A 14,018-nucleotide genomic window follows, 5' to 3' on the forward strand; every position below is an offset into this window, starting at 1 on the left:
ATCCTTTAAATTTTTTAAACTGCTTGTTTCCAAATAACAGTTTGCACTTTGTTATAAATTAAAATGTTCTATTAACTTGATAGTACTATAATTTTAATATTAGATTTCTTCTGAACCACTCTCAAATGATATTTAGAGATCAGCATAAATATAATCAGGTTAAATACCATTTATCAAGAGATAAAACTAATGATTAACTCAGTTTTGTGACCTTTCCTACATTTATTTATTTAGTGGCCTGCTCTTGTGACCAGAGTGCTTTGAATCTTGAAGCATTTGGTAAACAACGGAGACAGCTCAACTCATGTTTCACGTATATCAAATTGAAATGAATTTCATCTCACATTTCTCTACTGAGCCCTACAACGTATTTGAATTTGTTGTGGACTGACATAAAACCAAAAGTCCTTTTCCTCAATGAGCCTATGTAATCATAAGAATTATTTCTATACTTGTTTAGGTCCAGATTGAAAGGTTTGAGAAGGGACCCTATTTTTGAAGAACATTTGTTTCTTAGGGATTCTTGTGTTGTAGAAATTTATGTAGAAATAGTGACACTTTGTGGCAAGGAATGTGTATTTCAATTACTTGTTGTTAGTCTGTCTTTTCAGCCTTAAAAAGATAAATGAAGTTTTGTCGTGAGTATGTGTGGTTTTTTTTTCTTCACAGTAATACTTTTGAATTTGGAGCTAGGAGGAGTTACTTGGATAAATATATTTAAACACAAAACCATAGAATTTAGAAGTGATGATGATCCAGTCTAGCCATAGTTTTCAGATAAGGAAAAATCTAAGGTTAAGTGTTCAAAAAAAGTAGGTAAACAATTTTGGACTTAGGACTGGTGTGCCCTGGCTTTGCTTCTAATAGGCCAGTGTTTTTACAAGTATACCACATATTTACCTCTAATTTCACTGGTGGTAATAATGGTCATCCCCTAATTCTATATAGTAGCTTTTCATGTTTAAAATGGTTGCCAAATATATTTTCGTAAGGGTAATATGCTTAATAGATGTTACTGGACATTGAAATTCTGTCATTTGAACTTTTGCATGAACTTGGCCACCTCATGGTCATGGATTACTCTTACCTTCACGCATGCTTCTTACTCTTGCTTGAAAGAATGTGTTAAATGGGCTGACATGAATTAAAATGTTCATATCACAGCAGGAGGTTTTATTTTGCTTTCATTTGTGCAGTTATAGATTATAGGATATTTCTTTTCATTTAGCCCAACCAAGATTCTTGGCTATGAAGGCACTTTAGCATTTAATTTAATTTAATTTAATTTAATCATGTTCTTTTTTTTTTAGTTGCTTAGAAATGTTTTTCTAAGGATCTACATGCAGAATTTATATGATGTTCATTATCTGTCCTTAAAAATGAAGTGTATACTTTTCTGTAAAGGGAATTTTTTGAACTTATAATTTGATTTTTCATTTAATCAATGACATGTTTGTTTGACAATGTATGTTGTTTTTGAAGTTGGCAAAGCAGCCTATGTATTTGATTATTGAATGGTTCTTCATTTTACTATTATAGTGATCCATATTGCAATACATTTGAAAGCTATTTTTCAACATCAAAGCAAAATGTAATAATAAATTGAAATGACAAATCAAATTTAAGATTCATGATAAAGTCATGATTTTTCACATCTTAGAGGTTAAATTTTTCACATCATAGAGGTTAGAGTTCCATGTGGCAACAGGAAAGCAAACTAGTGGATTGAAATTCAGTTTATACTGTTTTTGAGTGAAAATTATTTGTCAGTCTAAAAGACTTGTTAATTGGGCACACATGTATAAACTGCCTTGCAGTACCCAACACAAGATGCAAAAAGACATGTGAAATTCAGACATATCAAATCTGTTAGCATAATCTCACCTTGTGTTTTTGTTTTATTCCTCCCTTCATCAATCTATGGAGTTAAATTGAGGTTTTTTTTTTGTTTTGTTTTGTTTTTTGCTTTTAATCATGTCATTTTCCCCTAAAAAAGGGGCATAGGATGAAGGACAAAATAATTCTTTTGACTAGTGAATCATTCTAATCTCTCAAGACTTAGATTAATTGAAAAGGTGTGAATTCTTTTAAAATATTTTTGCTCTTTGATATCTGTATGATATGAGCATTCTTTCCATTGGTATTTTTTTCATGCCACTGAGGTGCTCAGTATTATGTTCTATATTCAATTCAACACAAATTTATTCTTGGGAGATAGAAAACATGAAAAATAGTCTTTAGTCTTGAAAAGCTTATTTATTTCCAGAGGGATAGCTCATTTATTTTTACCTGCACAAGAATTGATAACCTAATTTTCAAATTCTTTTCCTTTGTCTAATGTATTCTTTATCCTTAGACAAATTAGGCTAGTTTTGTTGGTTCTTATGAAGAAATTTTAATTTAGTTAAGAAAATATATCTTAACATGAAATTAGGCATCTTTGTATATGCAATAAAGGCGTTAGGAATTCATAATAGACAAATTATTGTAGGCTGGAAGGCTTTATGGAGGCAGTAGAACTTCAATTGGGCCTTGAAAGATAAATTGGATTTAGCTTAGTTTATAAGCAAAGAAGGGGAAAGGTTATTCAGTAGGGAACAGCAGGAGCATTGGGAATTTGTTATATGGAGTACACAGTAAGTAGAGCTGTTTGAGAAGAACATTTGTGTTGAGTAAAAGAAAATTAGATTGAACTAGTAAGATGACAACCAGATCTCAAAAGCCTTGAAAATCAAAGAATGACTTGGACAAGTAAATGGTGACTCCAGCTTATGGGGGAAGGTTTCAATTTTGGACATTCTGGATTTGATGTGACAGTTGTATAAGTAAATGTGTCTTCAAGGAAATAAAAATGGAGAATTAGAATGCAGCTGAAAGTTTAGGGAATGAGTTTTCAGTTAAGTCTTAAGAAAATCTGTTATTGTACTTAAGTATTTGTATTTCTTATAGTGTTCAAACTGTACTGTTAAATTATTTTCTCTTACTTTCTCCCACAGTTTACAAAAATGTGCAAGACAAATGGCTTGTCAGAAGATTTAATATGGCACTGTAAAACATTAATCCAGGAAAGGGATGTAGTTATAAGACTTATGAACAAATGTGAAGACATTTCAAATAAATTAACAAAGCAGGTCACCAAGCTTACTGAAGGTGGAGGTGGATGGAACATAGATCAACCTTCAATTCTAAACCAAAGGTAATATCTTTTGTATGTTTCAGCCTAATTGATAATTTTGGAGATAGTCTGAACTTTGTGTTGCTGACTCAGAATTAGAGAAATGATGCTTGAAAATGAACCCAATATTAAAAGAACATAATCAGAACTTTGTAGTAATTTTCCCATACCTGCAGAATAATAATACTAGCTCACAATTATAGTGCTTTAGAGTTTACAGAATTCTTATTTCATCTCATCTAATTTTGTTTTCTCAAATTTGAAAATTAATTGTTGATATATTCTGTATGACATTGTGCTTAGATTCAAACTTTTACTCAATTCTTTGTGTTTTTTAAACCCCTACTTTCCATCTAGGAATCAGTACTAAACATTAGTTCCAAGGCAGGAGAGCCGTAACAGCTAGGCAATGGGGGTTAAATGAGCTGACACCAGGGTCACATAGCTAGGAAGTATCTGGGCCAGAGATCCTCTGAACTCAGGAGTTTCCATCTCTAAGCCTGGGTCTCAGTTCATTGAGCCACCTAGCTACCCATATTCTACCTTTTTAATGATCAAAACCAATGTGCTTAGTCATTTAAATGACCAGTGATATGAAGATATTCTTTTAATTGTAAAATGCAGTCTTTGGGGCGGGAGATGAAGGGAGCATTATAGGTTAGTGCAGGAAAATGTGATTCAGTTTTCAATATAAGTTATTGTCTCTTGCCTAGAAAGAACTATGGCCAATTCAGCAAATTTACCTTCAAAAAGTGTAGTTGGCACTATTGTACTTTCTTTTACTTTCAGCAGTGTGATAATGAAGATTCTCTGCCAAACCTCCCTAGTTGAGTGCTCTGTTATGATTTCAGTTATCAAAAAACTCAAACTTTTTAAAATTGTATAACTTTAAAATTCACATAGTTTTCTTTAGATGAAAATAAAATATCAAAGTAAGAAAAATTTCCTTTGAGTTGCATGATTTTTTCCCACACTCCCTACCTGTCTCCTACAGTATTTGCCTAAAACTTTGCATTTTAACTAAAGCCTATTTATTATCTCTTCTTAGTTTCAAAATCTTTCACCACCTATTTCTATCCAGTGAAAACTACTTTTACTTATGTGTGCCCTGATTTCACGTGATTATTGGGATCAAAAGACTGAGAGTTAAAATCGATCTAAGATGATCTTAATTTTACCAGTTAGGAAATTAGAGCTCAGAGAGACTTAATTTTAAGCTCAAGGCCACAGAGTGGCCAGATCTGTATTCTTGCCCAGTCTTTTAACTCCAAATCCAGTGTTTTTGAGGGAAGTAATCTTATTTAACTGTACTGTGTGAATGACTTAGCCCATTTTCCTTAAAAAAAAAAAAAAAACAACCCACATACCAAATATTTCCATTTGGTAGAATTTCAGGCATGTGATCAGATGTTGTGGGAGCAAGAGAAGCTACCAGTAAACCGGCCAAACCTATCTGGGTATTTACTGAGGGTCATTTACACTGAATAGTTCTTGATTTTCAGTTTTTATTTCAGAAACCACAAATTTTCTTCAATTACCAAGTGTTTTCAAAATACCTCTCATGCCTGGGGTGAATGAGCACTATGGATGATGATGGCAGGAACAATAGTGGCAACTTAATGTGTAACATATTTACAAAATAGGTTTTAGGGGCTACCTATTAAGGTTGCCAACTCTGCACATTCAAGGTATAAAATCTTATCATATGTTTTCGTCTTGCTGGACTTGGACTTCTAGGCAGGTGAATCAAGTCATCTTGACTATTTTATCCTATCAAGACTTTTTTTTTTTAAATCTTAGAGAAAATTCATTCAAGCTATTAAACTGGCTCCTATCAAGTGTAAGGTTTTCCAAGACTCTCTGAACCTAGTAAACTTGCTGCATTTAATCCTATTTTTAATATTCTTTTTGAAATATTTTACATTTTTCTCTCTTATACTTCAGATTTTCTGTGAGTTTTAGACCAACTTTACAGTCTGCTCAAGATCATTTGGAATCTTGATCCTACAATCTGATATAATAGCTCTCCTCAGCTCTGTATTATCTACATATGAATTGTGTGGGAAGATAATACAACGAAGGATAGAGCCTTATTATTATCTACTCTTTTTCTAGATTTACTAACAGACTGTTGAGGTTGTCTAACCAGATACAAATTGACTTCACAGTTTTGAGTTTACTTTAATAGTTACATCAGAAGGAAGCTAGGATAGCAGTACGATATAGTTTTTTTGTTGTTGTTGTTTGTTTGTTTGTTTGTTTGTTTTAAACCCTTACCTTCCGTCTTGGAGTCAATACTGTGTATTGGCTCCAAGGCAGAAGAGTAGTAAGGGTAAGCAAATGGGGGTCAAGTGACTTGCCCAGGGTCACACAGCTGGGAAGTGTCTGAGACCAGATTTGAACCTAGGACCTCCTGTCTCTAGGCCTGACTCTCAATCCACTAAGCTACCCAGCTGTCCCCCGTACAATATAGTTTTGAGGAGCTGGATGATTTAAATAACTTTTCCTGAAAGTTATTTCTAGGGGGCAGTTGGGTGACTCAGTTGATTGAGACTGGGCCAAGCCCAAAGACAGGAGGTCCTGGGTTCAAATCCAACCTCAGACACTTCCTAGCTCTGTGACCCTGGGCAAGTCACTTAACCCCCATTGCCTAGCCCTTACCACTATTGATTCTTAGAATCAAAAGATGGAAGATAAGGGTTTATAAAAAAGAAAGAAAGTTATTCCTAGTTGGGTGTGGGTTTACATTGCTAGAGAAAATCATGCATTAGAGTAGTCTGTAAGTTTCTCTTACACATTCTTGGTGAAGTTTCACAGATTCAATGATAGCTACATCCTTGCTGAGAGATGTGCCATTCCCCCTTTTCTTCTCTATGCCATTGTTAAAATCCTATGTGGTTTTAGGGAACGTTTGTGAAACTTAAAGATAACAGCAGCATTTAAGGAATTTTCAAGCTTTCATCTACCTTTTTACACTTTCATGCCCTCAAAACTATAGCTGATATTCTTTCTAATAGAGAGAATAATGCTGAATAATGCAGACTGTATTTTTTAGGCTGTCACATAATATTTTGTCTGCTTCTCTTCTCTCTCCTTCACCACAGTGGAATTCTCACAGAAGTTGGTCTGGTTAGGGTACACTTCAGTGCTACTGAAGACCATGCAAGTTGGTTATAATAAAACCTTGAATCCAAGTGTAATCCCTTAGGCTCATAGTCATTGCACGACTCATATTGAGTGTTTCATCCCATGTTTGTTCATAATACTAGAGGATCAAAAACTGAAAGGAGTTATTCATAAAGGATTGTTGGGTATAGGAAGAGGTTCCCAAATGAGTAAGTGGGTTGGGGCCTCCAATAGTATCCACCAATCATTACACCATCTTTTTGCCTGAACTTGTTTTTGTTTCACTATGTAGTCTCGGGTTAGGGGGAGCAGTATTATTTCTACACCATTGTGAGCTAGCTTTTCCTATCTGTCTACATTACTTTCCCAAAGGATGTAAGGATGATTGGTCTGTTGTTTTTTTGTTGTGGGTTTTTTTTTTAAATTGATAGGGGATGTTAATAATACCCTTGATTGTAGTTCCTTTGACATAGGAGGAAATCTCTCTAGAGAACTATAGCTAAGGGTTTTGATAAGTGGGGCAAACATTCTGCCATGCTTGCTATTCCTTACAGGAGGATAGTCTTTTATACCATATGTAAATAAATTCTGCCAAATGTAGCAGCATTTTGTTTCAAAAGGAACCAGCACTGAAAAAAGTATTTTTAAAAGGCCTCAGTGGGAACTCAAACAAAGCACCGTATACTCGGAGTATTCTGTCTCTAGGGATATGGTGGCTTGAACTGTTGTAAAAGTTCAGCTGAGAGGCTACCTGGAAGATGAGGACATAGCAGAGGCTCAATACCAGAGAGATGTGTTGCAGTAAGAGACTTCCTGATCCTGTGCAGCTGTGGAATAGCCAAAAACTAGCTCTCAAAGTGGGAATGGGAGGGAGGGGGCAGGAGGCAAATGGGAGAAAGGGGAGTTCTGAGCTCACCTGCTTCTTCTCTAGTACTGTGAACAAAAGAGAGAGGGGTTGACTACCTACCTTGGGAAGTAATGGATTCTTCATGATTTTGAGTTACTCAAGTAGATGCTGGGTGACTGTTGTTCAGAAATGTTATAAGGATTGTTATCCAAATGCAAATTGGATTTGGTGATCTCTGAAGACTTTTCCAATTCTGATACTTTCCTTCTTTTAGTTCTCCTTTTGCTGTTCAGTCTTTTCTCCCAAGTCATCATCCATTTTTCCTGTAACTGACTATTTCCACACAGCTGTGTCCTCTTTTCCAAATTCCTTTGCTCAGAACTCATCAATTTTAATAGGGTCATTTAAAATCTCTATGGATGACTTTCAGATCACTATATCTAATCTTGAGCTTGTCTCTGGAATGACACCAACCTTTTAGACATTTCCCACTAGATGCCCATGGACATTTCAAATTGAACACATTCAAAACAGAATCCATTATCTTTTCCCTAACACAGCCTTGCTCTTTTTTTTTTTTTTTTTAACCCTTACCTACCAATACACTACCGTGTATTGGCTCCAAGGCAGAAGAGTGGTAAGGGTAGGCAATGGGGGTCAAGTGACTTGCCCAGGGTCACACAGCTGGGAAGTGTCTGAGACCAGATTTGAACCTAGGACCTCCTGTCTCTAGGCCTGGCTCTCTCATCCACTGAGCTACCCAGCTGCCCCCTTACAGCCTTGCTCTTTTGAAGGCAGCTCTGTTTCTTTAGTCACCCATGCTTAAAACTTGGACTCTTCATTCTCCTTTGCCTCCAATCAATTGTCAAGTCTAGTCCATAACATCTCTTGCATAAGTCCCTTTCTCTCCATTCATACTTGGATTATTGCAGTTGCTTAATTGATCTGCCACACCTCAAGTTTCTTATCTCCCCTCTCTAATCTATCTGTAATCCAATTTCCAAAGTGGTATTTCTAAAGAACACTTCTGTCATTATCTAAGTTCCTTTGGTTCCCATCTTCCCCTGGGCTAAAAATATCCTTCATTTGATATTTCCAAGCCTTTCAGCATCTACACTTCTACTCTGCTTTTCCAGATTAATAAACCATTACTCCCTCTCATGCATCACATGTTTCCATTAAACTATTCCAATGAAACAGAAGTACTTTAAAATCGTAAAATCCTCTCTTTTAATTTGTTGGCCTTCTGAGAAATGATATTTTCAGCAGCAAATCAAGTTAAGAATTTTCTAAGTGCTTTTAGTCAAATTATTCTTTGTACATGCCAGGGTAGTTTATTGGCATATACAAAAATATATCATATTTTATATTATTTATAATTTTAACACAATAAATAAAAATACAGTAAAATATAGAAAGTACTACAGTTTAAAATTAAGTAAATGTGTGGTCATCAGGATCCTTATATCCAGTTTAGTGGTCCCATTTTTCTATTTGAGTTTGACATTACTGCTCTTTAGTCAACTGATACTGAATTATTTCAGAAATGTGGTGTTTTGTCTTTGTATGTTATGTATATTGTTTAAAATTAAAGCTGAGGGTACCCCCAGCTGTCTGACCCTGGGCAGGTCACTTGACCCCCATTGCCCACCCTTACCACTCTTCCACCAAGGAGCCAATACACAGAAGTTAAGGGTTTAAAAAAAAAACAAAAAAAAAACTGAGGGTACCATCAGTGTGGTGACTGAACTTGTTCTGCTGGTAGTGAAAACAAATAGTTACATAAGGAATAAAGTTTGTAAAAGAAACTAGGAAAGATGATTGGTTCTTTTTTAAATTCATTGTCTTTTATAGCAATTGAAATGGTTAGAGAATTGCCCGTTATTCAGAAAACAAAAGTATTTGGGTAACGATAAATTAAAAGTTAAACATTATGAAAGAGGATACACAGGAATAGGTATTTCTAAATCTAAATTTGATATAAAGAAGATACAAAAAATATAGTTCTGTTATCGAATACTTTTTTTCCTTTCAGTTTGTCTCTCAAGCCATATCAGAAGATTGGTTTAAATTGGCTAGCACTACTACATAAACATGGATTAAATGGTATTTTGGCTGATGAAATGGTAAGTAGAATCATACTTTTTCCTTTTAAATTTTATTTATGAACAGAAATAGTCATTTGAAGCCTGCCTTTCACATAATATTATCCCAGACCTAGAGAAAAGTTTTATTCTCCTATTCTGTCACTAGATTGGAATTCATTCTCTGTATCCTTTGATATTCTTGCTTGAGAGGAGTAGTCATATCAATGAATTCCACTTCTCTTTTATTTGACTACTACCCTAGATCCTATGTATCTACTCTAATCTCCTCCCTTTCTGTCTTGAGATGACTGATATCTTGAAAATCAGACCAAGACTAGATCTGAGCATCAGTACGAATAATCCAAGTATTGATGGTCAGGGAGTACTTCTATGACATTTTCTTAAGGTTCAAATATTAAAAGGAAACGGTCATAGAATTTTATAGCTTAAAAAGAGCCTTAATGATGGTCTGGTCCAAACCCCTTCATTTTATGGATGAGGAACTGAAGATCCTAAGGTTACAAAGCTAATTAAGTGGCTAATCAACAGCAGGAGTTGAGTTCTCTAGGTAACCAATAAGATAAATTTTTAAATAATTATTCATCCAGTGAAATGTGTCACATTTATGAGTATCTTCTTGTAGAAATCTATGTATATACAGTTTCACTGTATAAGGAGTTCAACACTTGTAAAGGATATGTATTTCTAATTCTAAATTTAAATCTCCTTGCAGACTAAATAATGAATACTAATAACATAACACATTGCTATGGAAATTGCGAGATACAATGTATCTGCTACATTTGTTTTTTGAAAATATAACATGGGGGCTTGGTATTAATCATGCTTGGGTTGCAATATTGCACTTTTAGGTTCTGGTCATTGTTTTAAAAAACTGTGTTACCAATAAGATTTGTCTCATTTGAGGAAAAAGTAGGTAGTTTGATTCTAACAACTTGTTTCACTATGATGGAAATGAAGTTAGTAATGTTTCTAATTATATTAGAAAGCTTTGTTGATAATTTTCCTTTTTAACTATTACCTTGTAGGGTTTAGGGAAAACAATTCAAGCCATTTCCTTCCTGGCATATCTCTACCAAGAAGGTAATAGAGGTCCGCATTTAATTGTTGTGCCAGCTTCAACTTTAGGTAGGTATTACTGTGGGAAAGGAGATCCATCATTTTTGTTTACAAATCATCTTGCTTTAAAAAAAGCATTTTGACATAAAATGTTTGGAGGCTATATCATTTCTTTTCACATTTTCCTCTTGTAAAATGAATCTTAATACTAGAATACAAGATTCTACCTTTGTTTTCTAGCTTCCTTTTTCCTTTATCATGTTGCTCCTGGTATCTTTAAAATAATTACCATTTTTAAGATAACAGCACTTAATAGAATTTCTGTTCTTTGGAATCATTGTTAAATTAAAAACCAGTTTTAAGTATATCATGCTTATGCTTTGCTATTTTAATCTTAATTCATAGGTTTGCTAAACATTTTCTTTGACAAATACTTAGCTGTTATTTCTGGTTTATAATTTAGCAACTAATGATACCTTTCCTTTTTGATGCTGCTTAAAAGTAAAAATTTTTTTTCTGGATTAGTAATATCTAAATTACACATTATCTATAAAGGACTATGTGACTATTTGATGATTCATTTTGAATATATATTATTCATCAAATGAGATATTTGTAAAGTGCTTAGGATAGTGCCTTGGCACATAATAAATACTATATAAATCCATCCTCACCATTACCTTCTCAGATCTTATTTATTTCAATGGATGGAGTTGGTAAAATTCTCAGAGGTTAAGTAGTCTATTGTTGATATTGTTCAGTAGTATCTGATTCTTTATGTTCAATGCTGTTCATGAGGTTTTCTTGGCAAAGATACTAGAATGGTTTCCCATCTCCCCTAGTAAATTAAGGCAGACAGAGGTTAAGGGACTTGCCCAGGATCACCCAGCTTTTGCAAAGTGTCTGGGGCCAGATTTAAACTTGGGTCATCCTGATTCTAGGTCCAGTCCTCTTATTTAGCCTAATGCAAATTAAAAAAAAAAATCCTCTCAGCGAAATCATTAATGTTATAGGCACTGTGCATGGCACTAGACATATAAAGACAAAAAGTAAAACAGTTCCAGCTTTCATGGAATTCACATTCCAGTAGGTGAGACACAACTTATTTATAAATATATACAGAATAATACAAAATAAATACATACAAGGGTAGTTAAGTATAGTTAAAGAGAACACTTTTAGTATTCTGAGTATTAGAACGTGTTTTGTATATTGACCAGCATTCTACAGGTAATAGGGAATTTTATAAAATAGAGGTAGGGAAGGAGCTAATACCAGCTTAGGGAATGGCCAAAGATGCAAAGGTTCAGAGACGTGAGATAGAATGTAGTGTATGAAGGGAACAGAGCAAGTCAGTCTGGCTGAACTATAGTGTGAGCAAAGGACAATACTATATAGTGAGACTGAGGTAGGAGCCAGATTGTGAAGGGCCTTGTTTGTTTTTTTGTTGTTTTTTTTTTTCAATGAACAAACCTTTGCTTTTTCTCTCACCACTTCTGTTTCCAGCCTCCCCCCTCCCCTCATACACATTGAAAGAAAAGTGGATTGTAAATGCCAAACCAAAGATTTTGTAGTTTATCTCAGAGTCAGTCAATGAATATTTATTACACATTTAACTATGACAGACACTGTGCTGAAGGACCTGATATTCTGATGAAGACAATATAAAATAACCAGGTTTATGAAGATTTATAAAATAAAAATATTTATAAAATATAATGAATGGAAAGTAAACTCAGAAAGAAGACCTGAGTTCTAAAGGGATCAGGAAAGCCCATTGCAGAAGGCAGTTGAAATTTTTTGACTTATGACATGGCTAGAACTGCATTTAAGGAAGATCATTTTGGTAGCTATGTGGAGAATAAATTAGATTGGTTCAAAACTTGAAGCAGGTAGTGCAGTTAGAAGAATTAGAAGATTACAATAGTCTAGGTAGATGAGAAATGATGAGGGCCTGGAAGAAATGTTACATTTGGGGATCTGTTGGCTAACTTCAAGTGTGCAGTTAAAGATAACACTGAAATCATTAATTTAATTAGTCAAATATGGCTAAGAGGTAGGTGTGATCAGAAAGAAAATGAGTTCTTTGGATTTGATGAGTTTGATAAAATCTGAGGTATCTAGTTTGAAATGTTCAATAGTCATGGGTATTATGGGACTGGAGCTTAAGCTAGAATGAGGAGATAGATACGGTCATTTACATAGAAATGATTTAAACTCCTGGAAGCTGAGAGAGAGCATAGGGGGAAAAAAGGGCTCAGGACAAAGCCTTGAATTACACCCACATTTAGGGAGTGCGATGTGGATGAAAAAACTCAGCAGAGGAAACTGAGAAACTTTCATATAGTTCAAAAGGGAGCCATTTCATATATATTCATTCAACCCCAGTGGTGTTCTATCACCTTCATGATTAATTATAAATTCTAAACCCTTTATAACCTAGCCCCTTCCTACTACTTATACTTTATACCCCCCCCAAAAAAAAAACAAACAACAACAAAAAAACCTCTGCAGCCTGCTGACTCTCACCCACCTTGCTTTTCTTTAAATAAGACACTCTTTTTCCCAATTCCAGGCATATTCCCTCATGCATGGAATTTTTTATCTCATCTTTGTTTCTTGGTTTCAGGTCCCAACTAAAAGCCCCACTTTCTATGAGAAGCCTTTCTTGACCTCCCTTTTTTTCTTATTTCTATTAGGGCCTCTCTTTGATCAATTATCTCTAGTTCTATCTATATCTTATTTTCTCCTTTGAGTAGGAACTGTCTTTTTTTCTTTATTCAAGGACATTTTATTTTCCCAATTACATATAATAACAATTTTCAACATATGTTTTCTGAAGTTATAAGATCCAAATCATCTTCCCTTCCAGCACTCCCACCCCCCACCTCCCAATCATAAACAGTTTGATCTAGGTTATATTGGGTTTTGGAGGAAATATCGAATATAAATGTTGAATTCCTCAGGATTGAGGAGGAGAGAAGAGAGTCAAGCATGAAACCCATTTTGAAAAGAGAGAATGTGACAGCTAGGTAGCCTAGTAGATTGAGAGCCAGGTTGAAAGACCAAAGGTCCTAGGTTCAAATATGGTCTCAGACACTTTCCAGCTTTGTGACCCATAGGCAGGTCACTTAACCCCCATTGCCTAGCCCTTACCATTCTTCTGCCTTGAAACCAATATACATTATTGATTCTAAGATGGAAGGTAAGGGTTTTAAAAAAGAGGGAGAGAGAGAATTATCTGTGGGCCAGTTGATAATGTCTTTTGTAATTTGTGTTTGTGTTAAAAAAATAATTCAGCAGCCTCAAGCTGCTGAATGCTGGCAGCACAGGAAAAGTGTAGATGTTTCACTAGGGCCCTAGGAATGTCTTTGTCCACTTCAAGGACCAGATTATACAGGTACGGGATAGCCAATGCTAGAGAAAGCTAAGTATCTTTTGGTGGAAGCCAGACCCCTAGGACATGTGAAGGATAGAGCTGGGGAAAATGGAGATGAGAGAACAGGAGGTGGGACATAGGTGATTAAATGACTCAGGAATGAGAAGAGTAAGTTGCTACGTATAGGATAGCAGTGGGTGGCAGATGAATTAGAATACACAGTAATGCCATTGTAATCAAGTAGAAAGGGAGTGGCTGATAGAGTCCAGCCTGGGCCCTGCCCCTCTGGAGTGCAAAAGTAGAGCAGTCCTGTTGGAGACAAGA

At 35.0% G+C, this 14,018-nt stretch overlaps 1 protein-coding gene across 1 annotated transcript in view; it reads left to right on the forward strand.

Moving 5' to 3' along the window:
* Positions 1–14,018, forward strand: part of SMARCAD1 (SWI/SNF-related, matrix-associated actin-dependent regulator of chromatin, subfamily a, containing DEAD/H box 1) — a 94,399-nt gene that overhangs the window by 48,910 nt on the left and 31,471 nt on the right. Inside the window, exons 10-12 of the mRNA XM_044682255.1 lie at positions 2,997–3,196; positions 9,184–9,274; positions 10,285–10,384. Coding sequence (XP_044538190.1) covers positions 2,997–3,196; positions 9,184–9,274; positions 10,285–10,384 — 391 coding nt within the window. The remainder of the gene's footprint in view (positions 1–2,996; positions 3,197–9,183; positions 9,275–10,284; positions 10,385–14,018) is intronic.

The sequence above is a fragment of the Gracilinanus agilis genome, chromosome 6 (genome assembly GCF_016433145.1).
Source record: "Gracilinanus agilis isolate LMUSP501 chromosome 6, AgileGrace, whole genome shotgun sequence".
Lineage (NCBI taxonomy): Eukaryota > Metazoa > Chordata > Mammalia > Didelphimorphia > Didelphidae > Gracilinanus > Gracilinanus agilis.